The sequence below is a fragment of the Dermacentor andersoni genome, chromosome 2 (genome assembly GCF_023375885.2).
Source record: "Dermacentor andersoni chromosome 2, qqDerAnde1_hic_scaffold, whole genome shotgun sequence".
Classification (NCBI taxonomy): Eukaryota; Metazoa; Arthropoda; class Arachnida; order Ixodida; family Ixodidae; genus Dermacentor; species Dermacentor andersoni.
In genome coordinates, this window is record NC_092815.1 from 23,234,272 (window position 1) to 23,250,162 (window position 15,891).

General features: G+C 42.5%; 1 protein-coding gene across 2 annotated transcripts in view; it reads left to right on the forward strand.

Annotated features, from left to right (window-relative positions):
* Positions 1-15,891, forward strand: part of ash1 (histone-lysine N-methyltransferase ash1) — a 102,766-nt gene that overhangs the window by 84,785 nt on the left and 2,090 nt on the right. For both annotated transcript variants that reach the window (XM_050189917.3, XM_050189918.3), the window contains 6 exons: positions 2,588-2,672; positions 3,423-3,684; positions 5,568-5,652; positions 9,341-9,522; positions 12,748-12,820; positions 12,965-13,045. In XM_050189917.3, coding sequence (XP_050045874.2) covers positions 2,588-2,672; positions 3,423-3,684; positions 5,568-5,652; positions 9,341-9,522; positions 12,748-12,820; positions 12,965-13,045 — 768 coding nt within the window. The remainder of the gene's footprint in view (positions 1-2,587; positions 2,673-3,422; positions 3,685-5,567; positions 5,653-9,340; positions 9,523-12,747; positions 12,821-12,964; positions 13,046-15,891) is intronic.

Below are 15,891 nucleotides of genomic sequence, written 5' to 3' on the forward strand. Positions count from 1 at the left end.
GCTATCTTATGCTTCTTGATTAACTTAGAAAGTTATGCCAGTTATATTCTAGCTGTAGGGTTAGAGGCTTTCATACATTGGTGTTTCTTGATCAGATCCTTCGTCTCCTGCAATAGCTTACTGGTATCCTGTCTAACGAAGTTGCCACCGACTTCTTTTGCGCACTCCTTAGTGATGCCCATAAGATTGTCGTTCATTGCTTCAACACTAAGGTCCTCTTCCCAAGTTAAAGCTGAATACCTTTTCTGCAGCTTGATCCGGAACTCCTCTATTTTCCCTCTTACCGCCAACTCATTGATCAGCTTTTTATGTACCAGTATAGTACAGTATTTCTTCAGCTTCAGCAGGAGAAAAGCACTTAATTCTATTTGACAGACATTCTATTGATACCATATATTTTCCAGACCTTCATATACGAACTGAGTTATCAGTGCTGGCATACGAATATGGTGGCCCCTTTAAGAAAAGTAGAGCTTACAGTGCATCTCAATTCATAAGTACCTAAGTGACTGATAGCTAGCAAAATTCTTGATCAGTAGTGTGATTAGCCTCCTGAGCATGTGCATCACTGTGTCTGTTGCACAAAATTTGGAAGCATAAAATATTGTGATATATTTTATGATATTCAATATTCAATTCGATATTTGCCTTTTTTTTCATTCTATTGGATATTCGATTTTAAATTTCCTGTGCAGCATTCGCACACCCCTAGTCAGGTTTGTTTAATGAACTTGGCAAGGGCATGTCAAATCATATTTTGAGCCATGTCTGCATGTGCTGACAGTAGTAACATGACATTTTTACGGGCCAGCGTCTCAGTGAAAGTCTGTGTTTAAATGAAATACCAGAGTATGTGAACAAACTGGTTTCTTACACCTCATTTAGTCGCATCGTGATGATGTGTGCCAGGGAATCTATAATATATCATTAGAGAAAAATTGAAGCAGATATTGTTGTAGTTGGGCGCTGCAGCAGTGTAAGAAGTTCATTTGCCAGCTTTCCAGCCACTGGTGAAGTTCAGTCCAATAAATTTGCTCTCTCTCTCAATTAGGTTTTTTGTCCGGATGGTCTTGCAGTCCTCTTTTGGCTGGAAAAATTTGTTTGCAACTGTACATGAAATCATGGTGCTGGGAGATTCAATGACACTCTAGCTCTGATCGATAAATACAGTTTTACAGATTAATTTTGATTGCATTATTTATATGTTTTGACCTGCCATGATGGCTTAGTCACTATGGCATTGTGAAGCTGAGCATGAGGCTGTGGATTCGATTCCTGCCCATGGAAGCCACATTTTGAGGGGGGTGAAATGCAAAAATGCTTGTCTACGTGTTATATTTAGGTGTCAGATTTAAAGGGCCCCTAAACCACCTCTCCAATATTTTTTTTATCATCTCAAGTAAATGTGCGTCGAGTTGAATGCCGTCACAATCAACGATGCCAAACACGGCAGCTCTACGTGCCACGGGCGTGCCACAATATAAAAAATAACAAGCACTAGGAGCAGACGCTGTTGATTTGTCAACAAGAACCTACGACTTCCAGTTAGTCTGCTAGCAGGTGCGCATGCTTCCTGCTCTTCCTCGTCGTGTTGCACAGTTGTGTGTGCTTGCAAATCGGTAACTACGGCCCGCAATGCAAGTGCCAAATCACTCATGATCCAACATAGTCATGCTTAACGGTCTGATTAGATGCACGAATAGAGTCCGACAGTGTATTGCAATGGCTAGAAGGCATCCACGTGCATTGCTTGGCTGCGAAAGTGCCGACTGGAAAAACGAGACGACGCGACACAGGCTGCCTCACGGTAATGCCCTGTGCAATGCCTGGCATGCAACACAAGTGCGTGCAACACAGGGTCCATAGTGGCACACTTTGCAGGAGCATGGGCCAGCACGGCAGCCACAGTGGGTAGCAGAGAAGTGCGGAGTCATGGTAACCGGAAGTGCACCATGTTTTGAAAAGCACATTGGCGATGACGTGTGTCACCTGACATTTGGTGGAGCACTCTACGAGGAGGAGAGACCAGCCGATGAACAGAGCGTAGCGAAGGAAAGAGCGAAACAAGCGAGGGCCGTGTTTCTATCGTCAAACGTGTGCAACTCCACTATTACGGCACTGTTTTTAAAAATTCTCGTGGCTACGTGTTCGTTGTAGACTCATGCACAACAGCAGCAGCACCACAACTAAATTTCGTCCTCTGAGCGTTTTAGGGGCCCTTTAAGAACCCTCGGTGGTCAAATTAATCCAGTTCCCTTTATTGCGGTGTTCCTTTTCCTCATAATCCATTGTGCAATTTTAGGACGGTAAATCACATACTTACCAATTTTTAAAATTTGTGGTCCTAGGTATGACAGTGTGACTTCATGAACGAGGACAAAAGCCAAAGAATACAGTTTTAGTGCTGACTTACAACTGAGAATCTTTATTGTTCAAGAAAAAAAAACGATATATGGGCTATGGGTTTCTCGAATAACCTGGATCCAGAAAAACCACTTCGACTCTTTCGAATCATTTGTGCACTTTGAGTTTCGCAAGTGTGATGTTTATGATGCAACTCCAAGTCCTGCTTTTGCATGTGTTTCAGGAAATTCTCTTGGGACCTCGTGTGGCTAACGGTAGTATCCAGTCTTACCTGACGCTCCTCAAAGGAAACTTGCAAGTCAAGCAGGGTGAGTGAATTGCACAACGGCGAGTATTATTAAGTTTCGGTATTTTATGGCTTCAACAACCATTTGTTGTCTTTTCCAACAGCCATTTGCGACTTTTCATTTAAAATTATCACTGTGACATGTAATGGGGCATGGCACGTGTATGTAACTAATTGTCATAGCACAACAGAAGCCAACTTGATGGTGCTCACCTGGATAGGTAATCAGTTGCATGCAATTCCCAACACAAACATTTTTTGTTTTTATTCTTTCTTCTTGGTTATGTGTTCATTGAAATGCTTGATTTGAGTTGTGGTGGCAGTGGACGTCCTGTGCAGATCCAAGTGCTCATCATGCAGTAGACATTACTACATTCATGTGGAGTGGAATGGAAAAATTCCTGTGCACTTAAACATAGGTGGCATGCCAAGAAAACCTAAGGGGTCATAATTATTGCAGGGCCCTCGCTATAGCATCTCTTATTGCATCAGCGTAGTTTTGGGATATGATTTACAGTCAAACCTTGATTAGAGAACTCGAATATAATGAATTATTGGCTATAACAAAGTAAATTTGAAGTGTTATGTTGATGCAGATTGTAACGAATGCATGCTTATTGCGAATATTGGACTTAACAAAGGTATTTTCTTGTTTGATGTGACTTCGTTATAATGAGATGTGACTGCATTCTTTGCATTACTGTCCCATTGATGGTTAAAGTTTGACTTGAGTGTTTTGAGTAAAATTCAAGTGGGCTCTTTTGATTGACAGGAGATTGCGTATACCTGAGTAAATTCAAAGACAAAAGCCCACTGAAGCCGGTGTCACAAGAGGCTCAAGGGGACAAGAACGCATCGAAAGTGACTGAGGATGGTGGGGACCCTGATGGCACCAAAGCTGAAGATGCAGCCGCAGAAGAAGGTGGAGGAAAATCCACGCTTCTCAGAAACCTGCATGGCAGCAACAGTCCCACTTCAGAAGAGGGTGGAAGCCTTGACGTTTTTCGCGTGGAACGACTGTGGAAAAACGAAAGGTGTGTTAAACCTTGAGAGCATCTGTTTTACCAGTTTAGTCTTTAATGTGGTAGGTGGTGCTCTCTTGAAAAAGAATATTTGCCTGTGGTGCTAAAAAATGCAGGACAGAAAGAAAACAATGACAGTGGTCAAGGTTCTTCTTTCATTGCTAGCATGCAAATTGCAAGCACTGCATCAAAGCCTGTGGATAGAGGTGCTAACCTCTGGTTTGTGCTCATAGCTGAGTCACATTGTCCATGATCTTGGGCTTCCTTCCGAAAAGAATAGTTATAAATTGGAGCTAGCAGCTGCCGTTGTGCTCTTTTATCTGTTGCTGGAGTCTTGCACTGTGCAGAGCTCTGGGCCGGTATTTTGTAGCGATGCCTTTTCCGATTCTATGCTTTTTCAGGCTTTTTGCGCTTGGCCAGTGGTCAGAGCGACGGTCTGCCCACATTATCAACGGGATCAGGCGGCCGTGTGTGGTGGATGATAAGAATAGCATAGAATAAGGCATAAGGCATCGCTACAAGATAGCGGCCCTGTTGTAATACTGTAATGAACATTGCTGTTAAGGGGCCAGTGGGTGTTAGAGAGAGAAAAAAAATTCTACCTCAAGATATGGTGCTTGAAGCTTGTACATACATCTAATGTTATGTGCTTATTTTGAATATGCAGTCCATTTTTGTTTATCATCTCTGGCGCTAATATCATGCGAGCTTCCTTTAAAGGGACACTAAAGGCAAATCCTAAGTCGATGTGGACTGTTTAAATACCATTCCAGAAACCTCGCAATCCTTGTTTCGCGCCAAGAAAAGACTTAGTTTACGAGAAAATTGCATCTGAACGGTCCGAATACCTTTTTCGTAATTCAGTTATCCCGCCACCCAACCAGGGGAGCGGTGACGTTGTATACGCCATTGCCACCCTTTGCTGCCGTCGGTGAGTAAAACGGCGCCCAACAGACGGCGGCACCGCGCCAAGACAGGCTTTAAAGACAGAGCAGTGGATTCGCCGCTGCAGCTATTTTTTGGCCAAGTGGCGTGGACTGTTCGAGCATCCCGCGACATCGCCTGGAAATGGAATTCTCTGCTGCTTGCAGTTTGTGCGAGTTTTGCGAGCCATCAAAACCAGTGCAGCACTACGCAATAATGAAACTACTAAAACGTGAAAGCATGGGTGGCACAAAGTTGAGCAAAAACGAAACCTTCCGATCGCCCACGTAGTTGTCAAGGGTAATTTCAATGAGTTCTTTTGTCTAAAAAATTAAATAGAATTGGACAAATAGCATTTTATTTCGTCTTACAATACAAGGATGTTTTTTGCAATGAGTAGTTGAGCACTAGTGACAGAATTTAACTGAGGAGTGCCTTCGTCATCAGGCGGGCAAGTACTTGGGTGTCCAGGGGGAGTCTCTAATCATATCCTGCATTTACCTCAATTTCTCTATTATTAAGGCTCTGTTCGTAATAATATTGATGCTTTAGAGATTCTCCGGCGCTAATCTACTACTTTGGCCTTACTTAATATTTGCCTTTACTGTTCCTTTAAATAATATCTTGCAGATCTTTGCAGAAAATAATCAAAGAAAACTTGCATAAAATTAGAAACAAATAAAGATGGACTTCATATTAGAAATAAGCATATAAAATTGTACAATATATACATATTGTACAAATATATGTACAAGTTCTCAGCACCATACCTCGAAGAATCAAGATTTTTAAAAATTTGTTTGTCTAGGACCCACATCTTCCTTAAGGCTGAAATATTCTTGCAGTCCGCTTTTATCTGTGCATGTGTAGTTTCAATGCTGTACCTGTGTAAACTTGCTGATGCATCATCAGTATTGATCTTCCGGCAATTATATTTCTGACCTGTGCACTGCTCATGTGTTTGTTTACAGAGGAGAGAAATTCATCTACGGGCACCACTACCTCAGGCCACACGAGACCTTTCATGAGCCAACCCGCAAGTTCTACCACAATGAGGTATGTAGGCTGGCGAACATGTGAGACCACAAATCATCAAACTCTGCGTGTAATTACACTGAAAAGCTAACACGCTGTCCTCCATTCATTCTGCAGCCATCTCACAACTTTGCCTGAATCCTAGAAAAAAAAAAAAAAGGAAAGAAATAAAAAGGTACATTTTTCACGTGTTATGAGCCATGCATCAAATATAGAAAATGTTTTCGAATTTCCCCTTTAAAAAAAGTTGACACCCTTGGGGGCTTATCTTGTCCCCAGACAATAAGTTGTCTGTCTGGTGTACATTTTTTTTTTCTTTAAAGCTCTACACTTGCTACTTTCCTGTCAAGAATACTATGTCGCACTGATATGTGCGTGCTCTTTATGACTTAAAAGTACCGTGAGCGCAGCGTTAATGAAAGGAATGACACATAAAATAGGTAGGTGACTGTTATCGTTTGAGGGCAAGATGCTGAGCACTAAATGGTTCCAGCATTTCTTGGAGTGTAGCCTATTGATGTTCTAGCAAGGAAACAAACATACATGTGTGATGATGGGTGATGCATTACTCCTATGGTGCCTGCACAGGTGCGACCACATGTACAGGTCGTCCCACTTGAGCATGCATCGCTGTAGCTGATTGTACATCACACTACTTGAATGAAACATTCTGTTTTGAACCCACTGCTGTGGTTCATGTTGTATTATTTCTTTTATTTTGTTTGCTGTTAAAGGCCCCCAGTTGCAATACATTTATCCAAACATGTGGAGATGTGAGGGCTTGGAAAAAACAGAATTTTGCGAAAAGTTTTTTTTAAAGTTTTTCTCGGGCCATAAAAAGCTGAAAAACACAAAGGGTTCAAATTACCAAATAAAATAGAGCGTATTGGCATAAATTAATGCAAAAGGTAAATTAGTGAAAGGGTGGAACTCCTGTGCCAATTGCGCCATTTCGATACAAACACAAGTTCCTGCATCTAACACAGAAAATTGACGGAAATTACGCCACACTGCATCAGAACAACACGTGTGCTTTGGCAGTGGCCGCGAACAGATTCATTCTCCGAAAAAGAGTGCAGCCATTCCCATGCTGCACACCATGCGACAGCGCCTCCTGCATAGTTTTTCATAAATTTCGCGCTTGTAACACTAACTTTTTCGCGCTTCCAGCAAGTGGCCAATGCGCGTGCAGCCATGCACTCTCATCTATCTTCGCTGCTGACAGAACGGCCAGGGCGGCTATTCAGAGTGTACTAGAATATGGTTGAGTGGGCCGAGCAGCAGGCACCAAACAACAAAAAGTAGGCTGAGGGCGCTGCGAGCGAACTATAGATAATCAGGGAAGCGCGTGCTGCATTGCGAGTGGGCGTCTCTGTCCCCAGGGCCGGTAGAAGATAAAACTATTCCAATGTGTTTTTATGCCCATATGGGCAAGGCCTGAGCCATTTTGACCTAATGGTGGATTTGGAATAAAAAGTCACAGCTTCGCCCGGAAGGCCAGGCATCTATTGTGGCAGAAAATTAGTAGACAACTATACGAAATAAGGATAGTAGCTTTATTGGCTGTATAACCTTATAAACATTTGCTTAATCACTAAATAACAAGCATGGTGTCACACAGGCACAAGCAAACATGAACACATCGCACTCGATCACCGCAGAAACTCACTGTCAAAACACTGGCATGAAGAAGCGTGTCAGCAGCAGCGAGCGAATTGACCTTTGTGCTGCCTTTCGCTTCAGCATGGGCTATGCGGCAAAAACACAAAGAACACGAAGTTATCAGCGCTTGCACTCTGTCTCCATTGCAGATCGTTTTCAAGATAGGGCTCGCGCGGCCGCCCCATATCCAGCAGCCGCCAGAGTAGAATGTCGCCTCTTGTCGGTGCTTTGGCGTGATGAAAGACAGCACGCTTCCTCCCCTGCGCACGCGAGATTGAGCCCTCATCGTTGGCTCATCCTCGCATGCTTTCACTTGCACATACAGGCTACAGCACGCGGCGACAATGTTTTCACCCTTGGACTTTATACAAAACATCACGGCGACGCCGACGGCAGAAATGCGCCTAGAGTGTTCATGTAATTGCTATCACAATATAAACAGATTGGAATAGTTTTACGTTATACCAGCCCAAGGTGGTTCTCTGGGTCTGCAGTGACATATGGTGACCCAGAAATTATGTTACCACGTCGATTGGACCTCATAATTTGAGAACATTTTTCACTATCATCATGAGCGTCGGCACGGGAATATATAGTTTGATCGTAGTGCCACCGATATCTTCAGCTTTGTTGGAAAATATGTGCTGTGCTGCCGCTCAACCCAATTTTCCATATTCTTGTGCGCTATAGCTACTAAGGGCGCTTCTACAGCCCCATGTTCTGATTGGCTTGTGGGAAGGCGAAACTATTTCTGTTATGTAGAAATGGTTTTGAATAAACCACAGTAGTTCATAACTCTGGTTTCTTCATGCGGTCTGTTGTTGAAGTGCATTTCCAGGCGCTTCACTAATACTGTTGAGACATTAAAGAAAGTTGTGTTTGTAAAAAGAATGTCTGGCTATTTTTCAAAATTTTGGACTCACTATTGTAGAATGCATGTTTTTTGTCATTGCTACCACTAATTAAAAATGTAGAGGCACTATTACTAAAAATTGCATGCGCTAGACGTTTTCAGTATTAGGGTAATCTGCTTCAAAATTCTGCTTAATACAGTTGCAATAAAGCGCTCATGTTGGCTTATTCTGTGTTTCGTGATGGTTTCGAAGTGCGCTGCCAAATTTTATATTCCAATATTCTATCAAAATTAAGATTAGCCTGCTCCAAACTGCTTCAAAATGAAATTTCATCTGCTTTAAATTGCTCTGAAAATGAAATTTACTCTGCTCTAAGCTGCTCCAAAATGCAGTTTTTTCTGCTCCAAACTGCTCCAAAATGCAATTTTACTTGCTCCAAAAATTGCTCCAAAAGGACTGGGCAGTCCCACCCCTGCACGTATAGAGCTGCGCTCAAATTTTGCATTAGGGAGTATTGTAATTGTCGGTGAACTTCTTATAATGTGTCTCCAAAATTTTCAGGGAAGAAAAGCTTCTTCTTTTTTTTTTGTCATGGCTTTTTCACGGCTTCTTAATTCCCAGAAATGTTACATCAGTACAAGCATCTATTGTTATGAACATATCACACTAGATTCCAGAAATTCTACATTCTTTTCTTGTTAAAGCTTGATGCTATCCTACTTGAGCTCTGTCCATCCTTTGTCTTCCTTTGCTTTCTTTAACTGAATATATATTTCTCCTCTTTTGGTCTTGTAAGAATGTTGGCTGAAAATCTGACTTGTTTTACCTTTTAAACACCTTCTCAACTTTTCAGTAAGGCTGAGTTTAAAGTATGGTGGAATGATTAGTTGTAAAAGTGCTAGAGGCTTCCAATAAATCAATGAAACAAGCATAATTTTCTGTACATTTCTTATTGCTTGACAAATTTTTTCATCTAAGTTTTTTTTTTTTCTCCTGAATACTGATTTATGATGACCTGTGGTAAGGGTAATTGTCCAGGGATGCATTTTATCCTTAGTTAAGTATAACTAAAATTAACGTGTCCACTCGCATTGCTTGCTAAGACATGCTTCATTATGACTTGTGGTGATCCTTACATTGTATGGCATGTAAGGGCATAATCTAGCTCACCCTGACGTACATCTTGTGCGCAGGTTCTACGTGTGCCCTTGTATGAAATACTGCCTTTGGAATGTGTCGCTGGAGCTTGCTGGGTGCTTGACCTGGCCACCTACTGCCGAGGTCGGCCACGGGGTGCAACAGAGAAAGATGTCTACATCTGCGAGTACCGCGTTGACAAGAGTGCCCGGCTTTTCTACAAGATTAACAAGCCCCGGTAAGACACCTTACGTATGCTGTGCCATACTTTCCCAAACCAGAGCCTAATTCTTGGCTGTCACTTTTGCTATTTCTCCTCAACTTCTCCAAGTAGCTGAAGAGGCCTGTGCCTTGTCGTGAACATATACACCGTTTAAGTTCAGTCAGTATTCAGCATTGAAATTATTGTGCTGCTAGTACGAACGTTTTCTAAGTGTTGCACATGGTTATTGCAGTTAGTATTTGACACATTGCGCCCATATTTCACTTCTCAAAGCATTGCGGTGCCACGTCATCAGTCAGTGCTGCTATGTATTTTGTAAGATAGCCTTTCAAAACTCTGCATTTCCTTGGTGGAAAAGTTTTGATCACTAGTGGAGAAAATGAATGCCCACCTTTTTGGATTTTGTACCCAAACTATAGCATCATTGACATGTTGCAAAGTATGTATGAAAAGGTCTTGCCCCTTTTGCTTTGTCAAACGGTACAAATGGAATGGCCACACTGTTCTAATAAAAAGGGAAGCTTTCACTTTCAGCTCCTGGTCATGTGTGTGAGTATCACTCTGGCACTGGAAACATCATTCCTTTAAATGAGCACGCCGTGTGTAGGAGTACTACTTTGTGTAGCTTTTATTCAGGACTGGGGATGCGAGTTTCACAGTGCACGCACACTAGAGTGCTGCCAACCTCCATGACACACGAGCATGCAAGTGCAGAATATGTCATGCACACAGTGATAACAAAACACTTAAATTTATTGAATTTTCGCTGTAGAAACACTGGCTTCTGAAATGCTTGAGCATTGCTTGAATGTTAGAAACCAGAAAAGAGGCAGGCACGCAAGGATGAAGCTAAGGTATTCGTTTTTGATTTGTGCTGCAGCTGCCAGTGGCCGTCACTGTTAAGGCCGAGCTACATGGAGCAAACTTTTGCAATGAACTTCGCGCCGCAGAAATAGACACGGTGGCATGACGCCTATAGTTTGCTGGCTTGGCTATATGGAGTGAAAAAGAAGCGTTCGCCACTGCGCATTCACCACCTTGCTCTTAATATTGCCAGACTCAATAAACATATGTTTCTAAAACAATAAAATGATAAAAAGATGTTTACTTCTATTATCTGTTGTTAATGGCTAAGCAATTAAAAAGAAGAATTTCATAGATGCATTTACAAACGATTTGTACACATTCTATTGTGCTGTAAGCACCTTAGCAGGCTCGCAATGCATCGTCTGACTACGTTGTGTAGTGGCACAAGCTTGGAGTTTGGTACAAGCCTGCAAGTGACTGCGCAGCGACAGTTGTGGTGATTAATTGGCCCAACGGCGCACAGACATTCCAGAAAGTTTTGTTCTCCAACAGCAACATTAGTTCATCACTTTCTTTTGTGTGAAAACACATTGTGAAGATTTACATTTACTTTAGTTTCAGTTCCTGAAAGCTCCTTCCAACAACAGGTGTCTTGTACTGCAGCCGGAGAGGATAGCTTTGTCCAAATTTGATATGAAACAGGTCTGCCAGCTGCTCTCGTTCTCGATGCCTCCAGTCATTCCGTGCGCAGTCTGGGCCACACAGATGCATACAGTGTGGAAACCAGGCGCAGTTGGCTTCTATCTATTATGTCTTGCCCCCCCTTTTCCCTCAAGGCACTCGAGCACACAAGGTCGGGCGTTTGCCACTGGGGGAAGTCTGTCACTTTGACACCGTTTTTCACTCCATGTAGCCCGCCCTGTAGGTCACTGTTAGGCATTGAGTTCAGTCTCTGAGTTATGAGGGCTGCTATACCCTGTTTCCCGTATTGCAGGCAACACTCTGCAAACAAATAGTGTGCCACATATGAAAAATATGTGTGTAGGTCATTCTATGTAATTAATTCTATGTAAATTTAAGACGATGAGCAAAACGAGAACAAGGTGAAAGCAGGAGCCAACGTTTCGACAAGTGGACTTGTCTTCTTCAAGGCGACATATGCTTCCCTCACCGCAGTATATATAGATAGGGTTCTTCTAAAGTGGAGAGGGTGTAAGGAGGGTGGGTGCGGCAACGGGTGAAGGATGTTAGCGGTGAGGGTGTCGTATTGAGAATAAAGGAGTGCTGTGCACAAGGCCAGTGACACAACCGTTTGTCAATCACGTGTCAACGGCCGTGTGTCAGCCAGCGTGTCAATGGCATGCACAGAAGCCCTCTATTACCTGTTTCGCTGGTGGTCGTGGGCTATCGTGTCTCTAAATGCGATAATAGAAGGAGCGGGAGAAACCGGTGCTTGTGGGGGGAAAAAAAATTCAATGAAAATACTGAAATGGAATAAATAAATAAATAAAGAAAAAAAAAGGGGAAAAGACATTAAAAAACCAAACTACGTGTTGTTACCTATAGCTTGAACATTAACATAGGGAATAGGTTCTAAAGCTCCCTTTGAAACGGTTATGCCTATTGGTTGCAATGTATTGAACTTATGGATAAGGTATGATTCTCTGTATTTTTTTTCTCGTTAAGAACGGAAATTTAACTGTATATATTTAACTGTAGTTTAAGTTCATCAAAGTTATGACCTGGTTGGTTGAAATGCTTGGCAACGGCTTTGGGAAGCTCTTTAGCTGTGCCTGTGCGATGCCCATTTAATCTGACGTTCATTGATTGTCCCGTTTCACCGATATATTGTTTCTTACAGTGTTCCCGAATGCACCAAGGGTTACCTATTGCCGCAACAGTAACCTTAAAGACGTGTTAGTGCACGCAAAAGTCAGCTAACATCATTTTCCCGTAATAAAAGCATGTTGTCACGCCAGGTGCAAAACCTGCAGGCACCTTCAAATTGACATTAAAATTAAAAGCACCGCAAGTAGTTATACACATGAAGTCAAATCTAGCTTCACTTGTACAAGTTCGGATGTGATTTATATGCTTCTGTAAGAAACAATATATCCATGATTTGTGGAATGCCTCTCTTGAATAGCAATATGAATTTGGCTGGCTACTTCTGCTACTTAAATGCAGCATGCAGCCATAGTTGCATTTACATTTAAGATGCGACACTCAGAGAAAGCGACAAACAATCATTGCGGCGAAGTTTGCGGTGAAAATGTAACTTCACCACACCCTGCAGTGCCTGGCTGTTAGGCTGTATTGATAGCACACAAAGCCACGTACCTCTGTGTTTCTGCTAACAGTGATCAACATAGCATTTGTCATGACATGTTTGTAGCTTATAACTAGGAATATTTTTTATTTTCCACAATGCAGGTTTCCTGTCTGCATGAAAAGCTACGCCTTTGACACCTTTGACACAAAGCTTGGTCCAAAGAGAACATACTCGGTTAGTATTTTTTAAGTTCCTTGTCTGTTCCTGGGATGAGATGCCATATTAAGTTTATATTATTTCTTAAATTTGATTGATCTTTTTTACCTTGTTTGTTGTGTGGAATTTTATACTTTTTCTTTCTTGTGTGTGACCACCTAGCCTCGAAGCAATCCTGTTGTATACCAGAAACGCAGCCGAGCAAAGACAGCACAAGGGTTTCCTGATGACCGGAGTGCTGACGTGAGTTAATAGAAATTTCACTGCAGTGCCAGTTTATGCTAGTTTTACACTGTATCCATTATCTATATTCTGTGCAATCACCCACAATCTCTACAGCTTGCTCACCAATTTCAAACTGCCACTACAGACAGAGGAATCTGAGTAGTAAGTGTGCGGTGAACGGAGAGTGCTTTCAAAAATGCACCAGGATAATTATAATTTGCACATATTATTACGAAGATTGTTGCCTACTGAATGGCCTCATATAGCATGAAAGTGCGTTTTATTTGCAAATAACTGCTGAGGAGCAAAAGGTATTGGGCAGAAACATTGCACAGACCTACTTGTAGCACTTGGCTTTAGGTAAAGTGCAAGAGAGCACAAAGGACAACAGGAAGGAACGAAGACGCAGCGCTGTGTCTTTGTTCCCTTTTATTGTCCTACGTTGCTCTCTTGCACTTTATCTCAAGTTATGCAGTGCCGGCTAGCCCAGTGGTCTGTTCTTTTCAACTACTTGTACCCTCATCTTGAAAGGCACTTCATGCCATTAAAAGCAATTATAAAAGCAGAATGCATAGCAAAGTGCAAATTAGTGAGCCTCAGAGTCAGTATGATGCATGGGAATATGTGATTTCAGGGACTAAGTATAGGATGATGCACAGGAGTTTCAGAATTGGTGCATGATGTCGGTGGCCCAAAGAGTACAATGCATGTTGCAGTAGTGGTAATGTGATGTATGTTGTTGGATGTTCGTTGTGCTAAGAACGCTGTGGTAAGCACGCAGGCAGCGTGATGTGAAACTGGGAACTAGAGGACTGATGCCAAACTATCTCACGTGATAGCAAGTTATTTATGTGCAGTATTTGCATCACAATAACTAACAGTGCTTCAACAGTGGGTGCTTGGTAAGGTGTGAGTATTAACTGTTAACACAGTATCACACTAGGCCTATCAAGATAGCCCAGCCACGGCAAGTGGCCACGTTACATTCGTAAATTTGAACAACTTCCACCTGGCTTCAGAAGCCAATTAGTGGGCGAGTTCCAATGCAAAAACATGTATGTTTGCCTGAAAGGCGTTACCTGATTGATGTCGATACATGCTATCCATGTGTAAAAACTTGCTATGCTTGCACAGGTTGCACACAAGCAGGATGAGTGGATTTCCATACGCAAGGGGTGCGCATTACAGTCGAGAACATCGCTCTCTCAGAGTCCCTCTTTTCTAGTCAAAAAGACCATGCATGTGCGATGATCTATGTTAATCGAAGGATTGTGTGCTTCTTTCTTGCAGCCTACGTGAACACCTCCCACTCCTTGTCCTAAAGTAGTGTAGGACTGGAGTGGGAGCAATATGAGGCGTCTTCTGGAATGAGAGTCTTAGGCAGACGATGAGGAGCAAGGGTGCATTAGCAGAAATTCATTATGGCATTTAGTATTCCAGAAGTGCAGTCTAACTACCTATCTTAATAGTGACACACGTACTTGTTTACCGAATGGCCGCATTTCATCATATAACAAATGTTATCGCTCAGCGCAGGATGGCGCCTGCATGTATCTGAAGTTTCTGTAATGTTATTGATGGTTCTATCCACTGTTTGTTGTCACCAAACCGTGTGTATGCGTGACACAAATCGTATTGAACTTTCTGGAAGACACATGGGCACCAGCGATTACTCTGGAATGTTCGATGGTTCATGTATAAAAGCCGACGTACTTGACCCACTGATCAGATTTTCGCCGATCACCGACTGTGTTTGACGCTGTCGTTGTGCTTTGAGCGTAGCCTGTTTTTGAGGGCACAGGTTCATCCAAAACACTGGTTTCGCCATTTACAGTTTTGTTGCTTTCTTCACCATCACTACCACGTGACAATATTTCTAATCAGTGTGCTTTTTGATGAGGCAACATTACCGTATTTACTCGCATAATGATCGCACTTTCTTGTAAAAAAAAAAGTGACGCAAATTCAGGGGTGCAATCATTACACAAGTTAAATTTCCCGCAAGAAAAAAAAAAAAAATTCCATCTCGCATTTGCTGCGGGATGACAACAAGTCAGCAAATAGGCGGCTGCCCCTGTATGTAGTGCGGGACACCAAAACACAGATGGCGGCCAGCAGAGCAAGCCGAACGCGCCGAACGTGATTTTTTTTTCTTCTCATGAGTACATTATGTGCATTGAAACAGTTTCTTCCGTATCAGTAATGAATAATGTCATTAACATCGGCAAGTTTGCGACAATAACGTAGCCATGTCCACATTGAGGGGAACGAAATAGATGGGCGCGCTTAGCTGCCAGTGACATAGGAACACATAGTGGGCATGCTGCGGAAACTGCGGCATTTGTCTTCACTACTATCATAATACGGCACGTTTCCGCTAAGGGTGGGCGAATATCTTAGCTGTGTTACAAGCGTCGGCGTATGAGTATGAATAGGGTACACTTCTAACGTATCAGTGTAAACGTGGCTGCTATCGTTGCCGCTTGCGATTTGTTGCGTGCCCACAAATGCAGACAAGAATCGAAAGGCGCTTTTCTTGTTGTTGTTGTTGTTGACCACAGCCATTATAAAGCCTACACATAATAAAGGCGAGTTTGGTTGTAGCCTTCTCCTTCTTCTTCTTCTTCTTCTTCTTCTTTTTTTTGTTATGGAAGTGCGGAAAGTGACGAAAGGAATGAAATGGGGCATCTGCTTGAGAATGGTTGGTGCGTGCAGGCCGCTTGGTTTGTCTTGAACAGTCGTTCGCGTAGCGTTCAACAGATGGTAAGCGTGGTCATTACTAGCTAGACTTGGCACACGACATATCGCTGCGACAGGTTCGGGGTGCGATCATTACACGGGAAATAAAAAAGAGCGAATTTTGA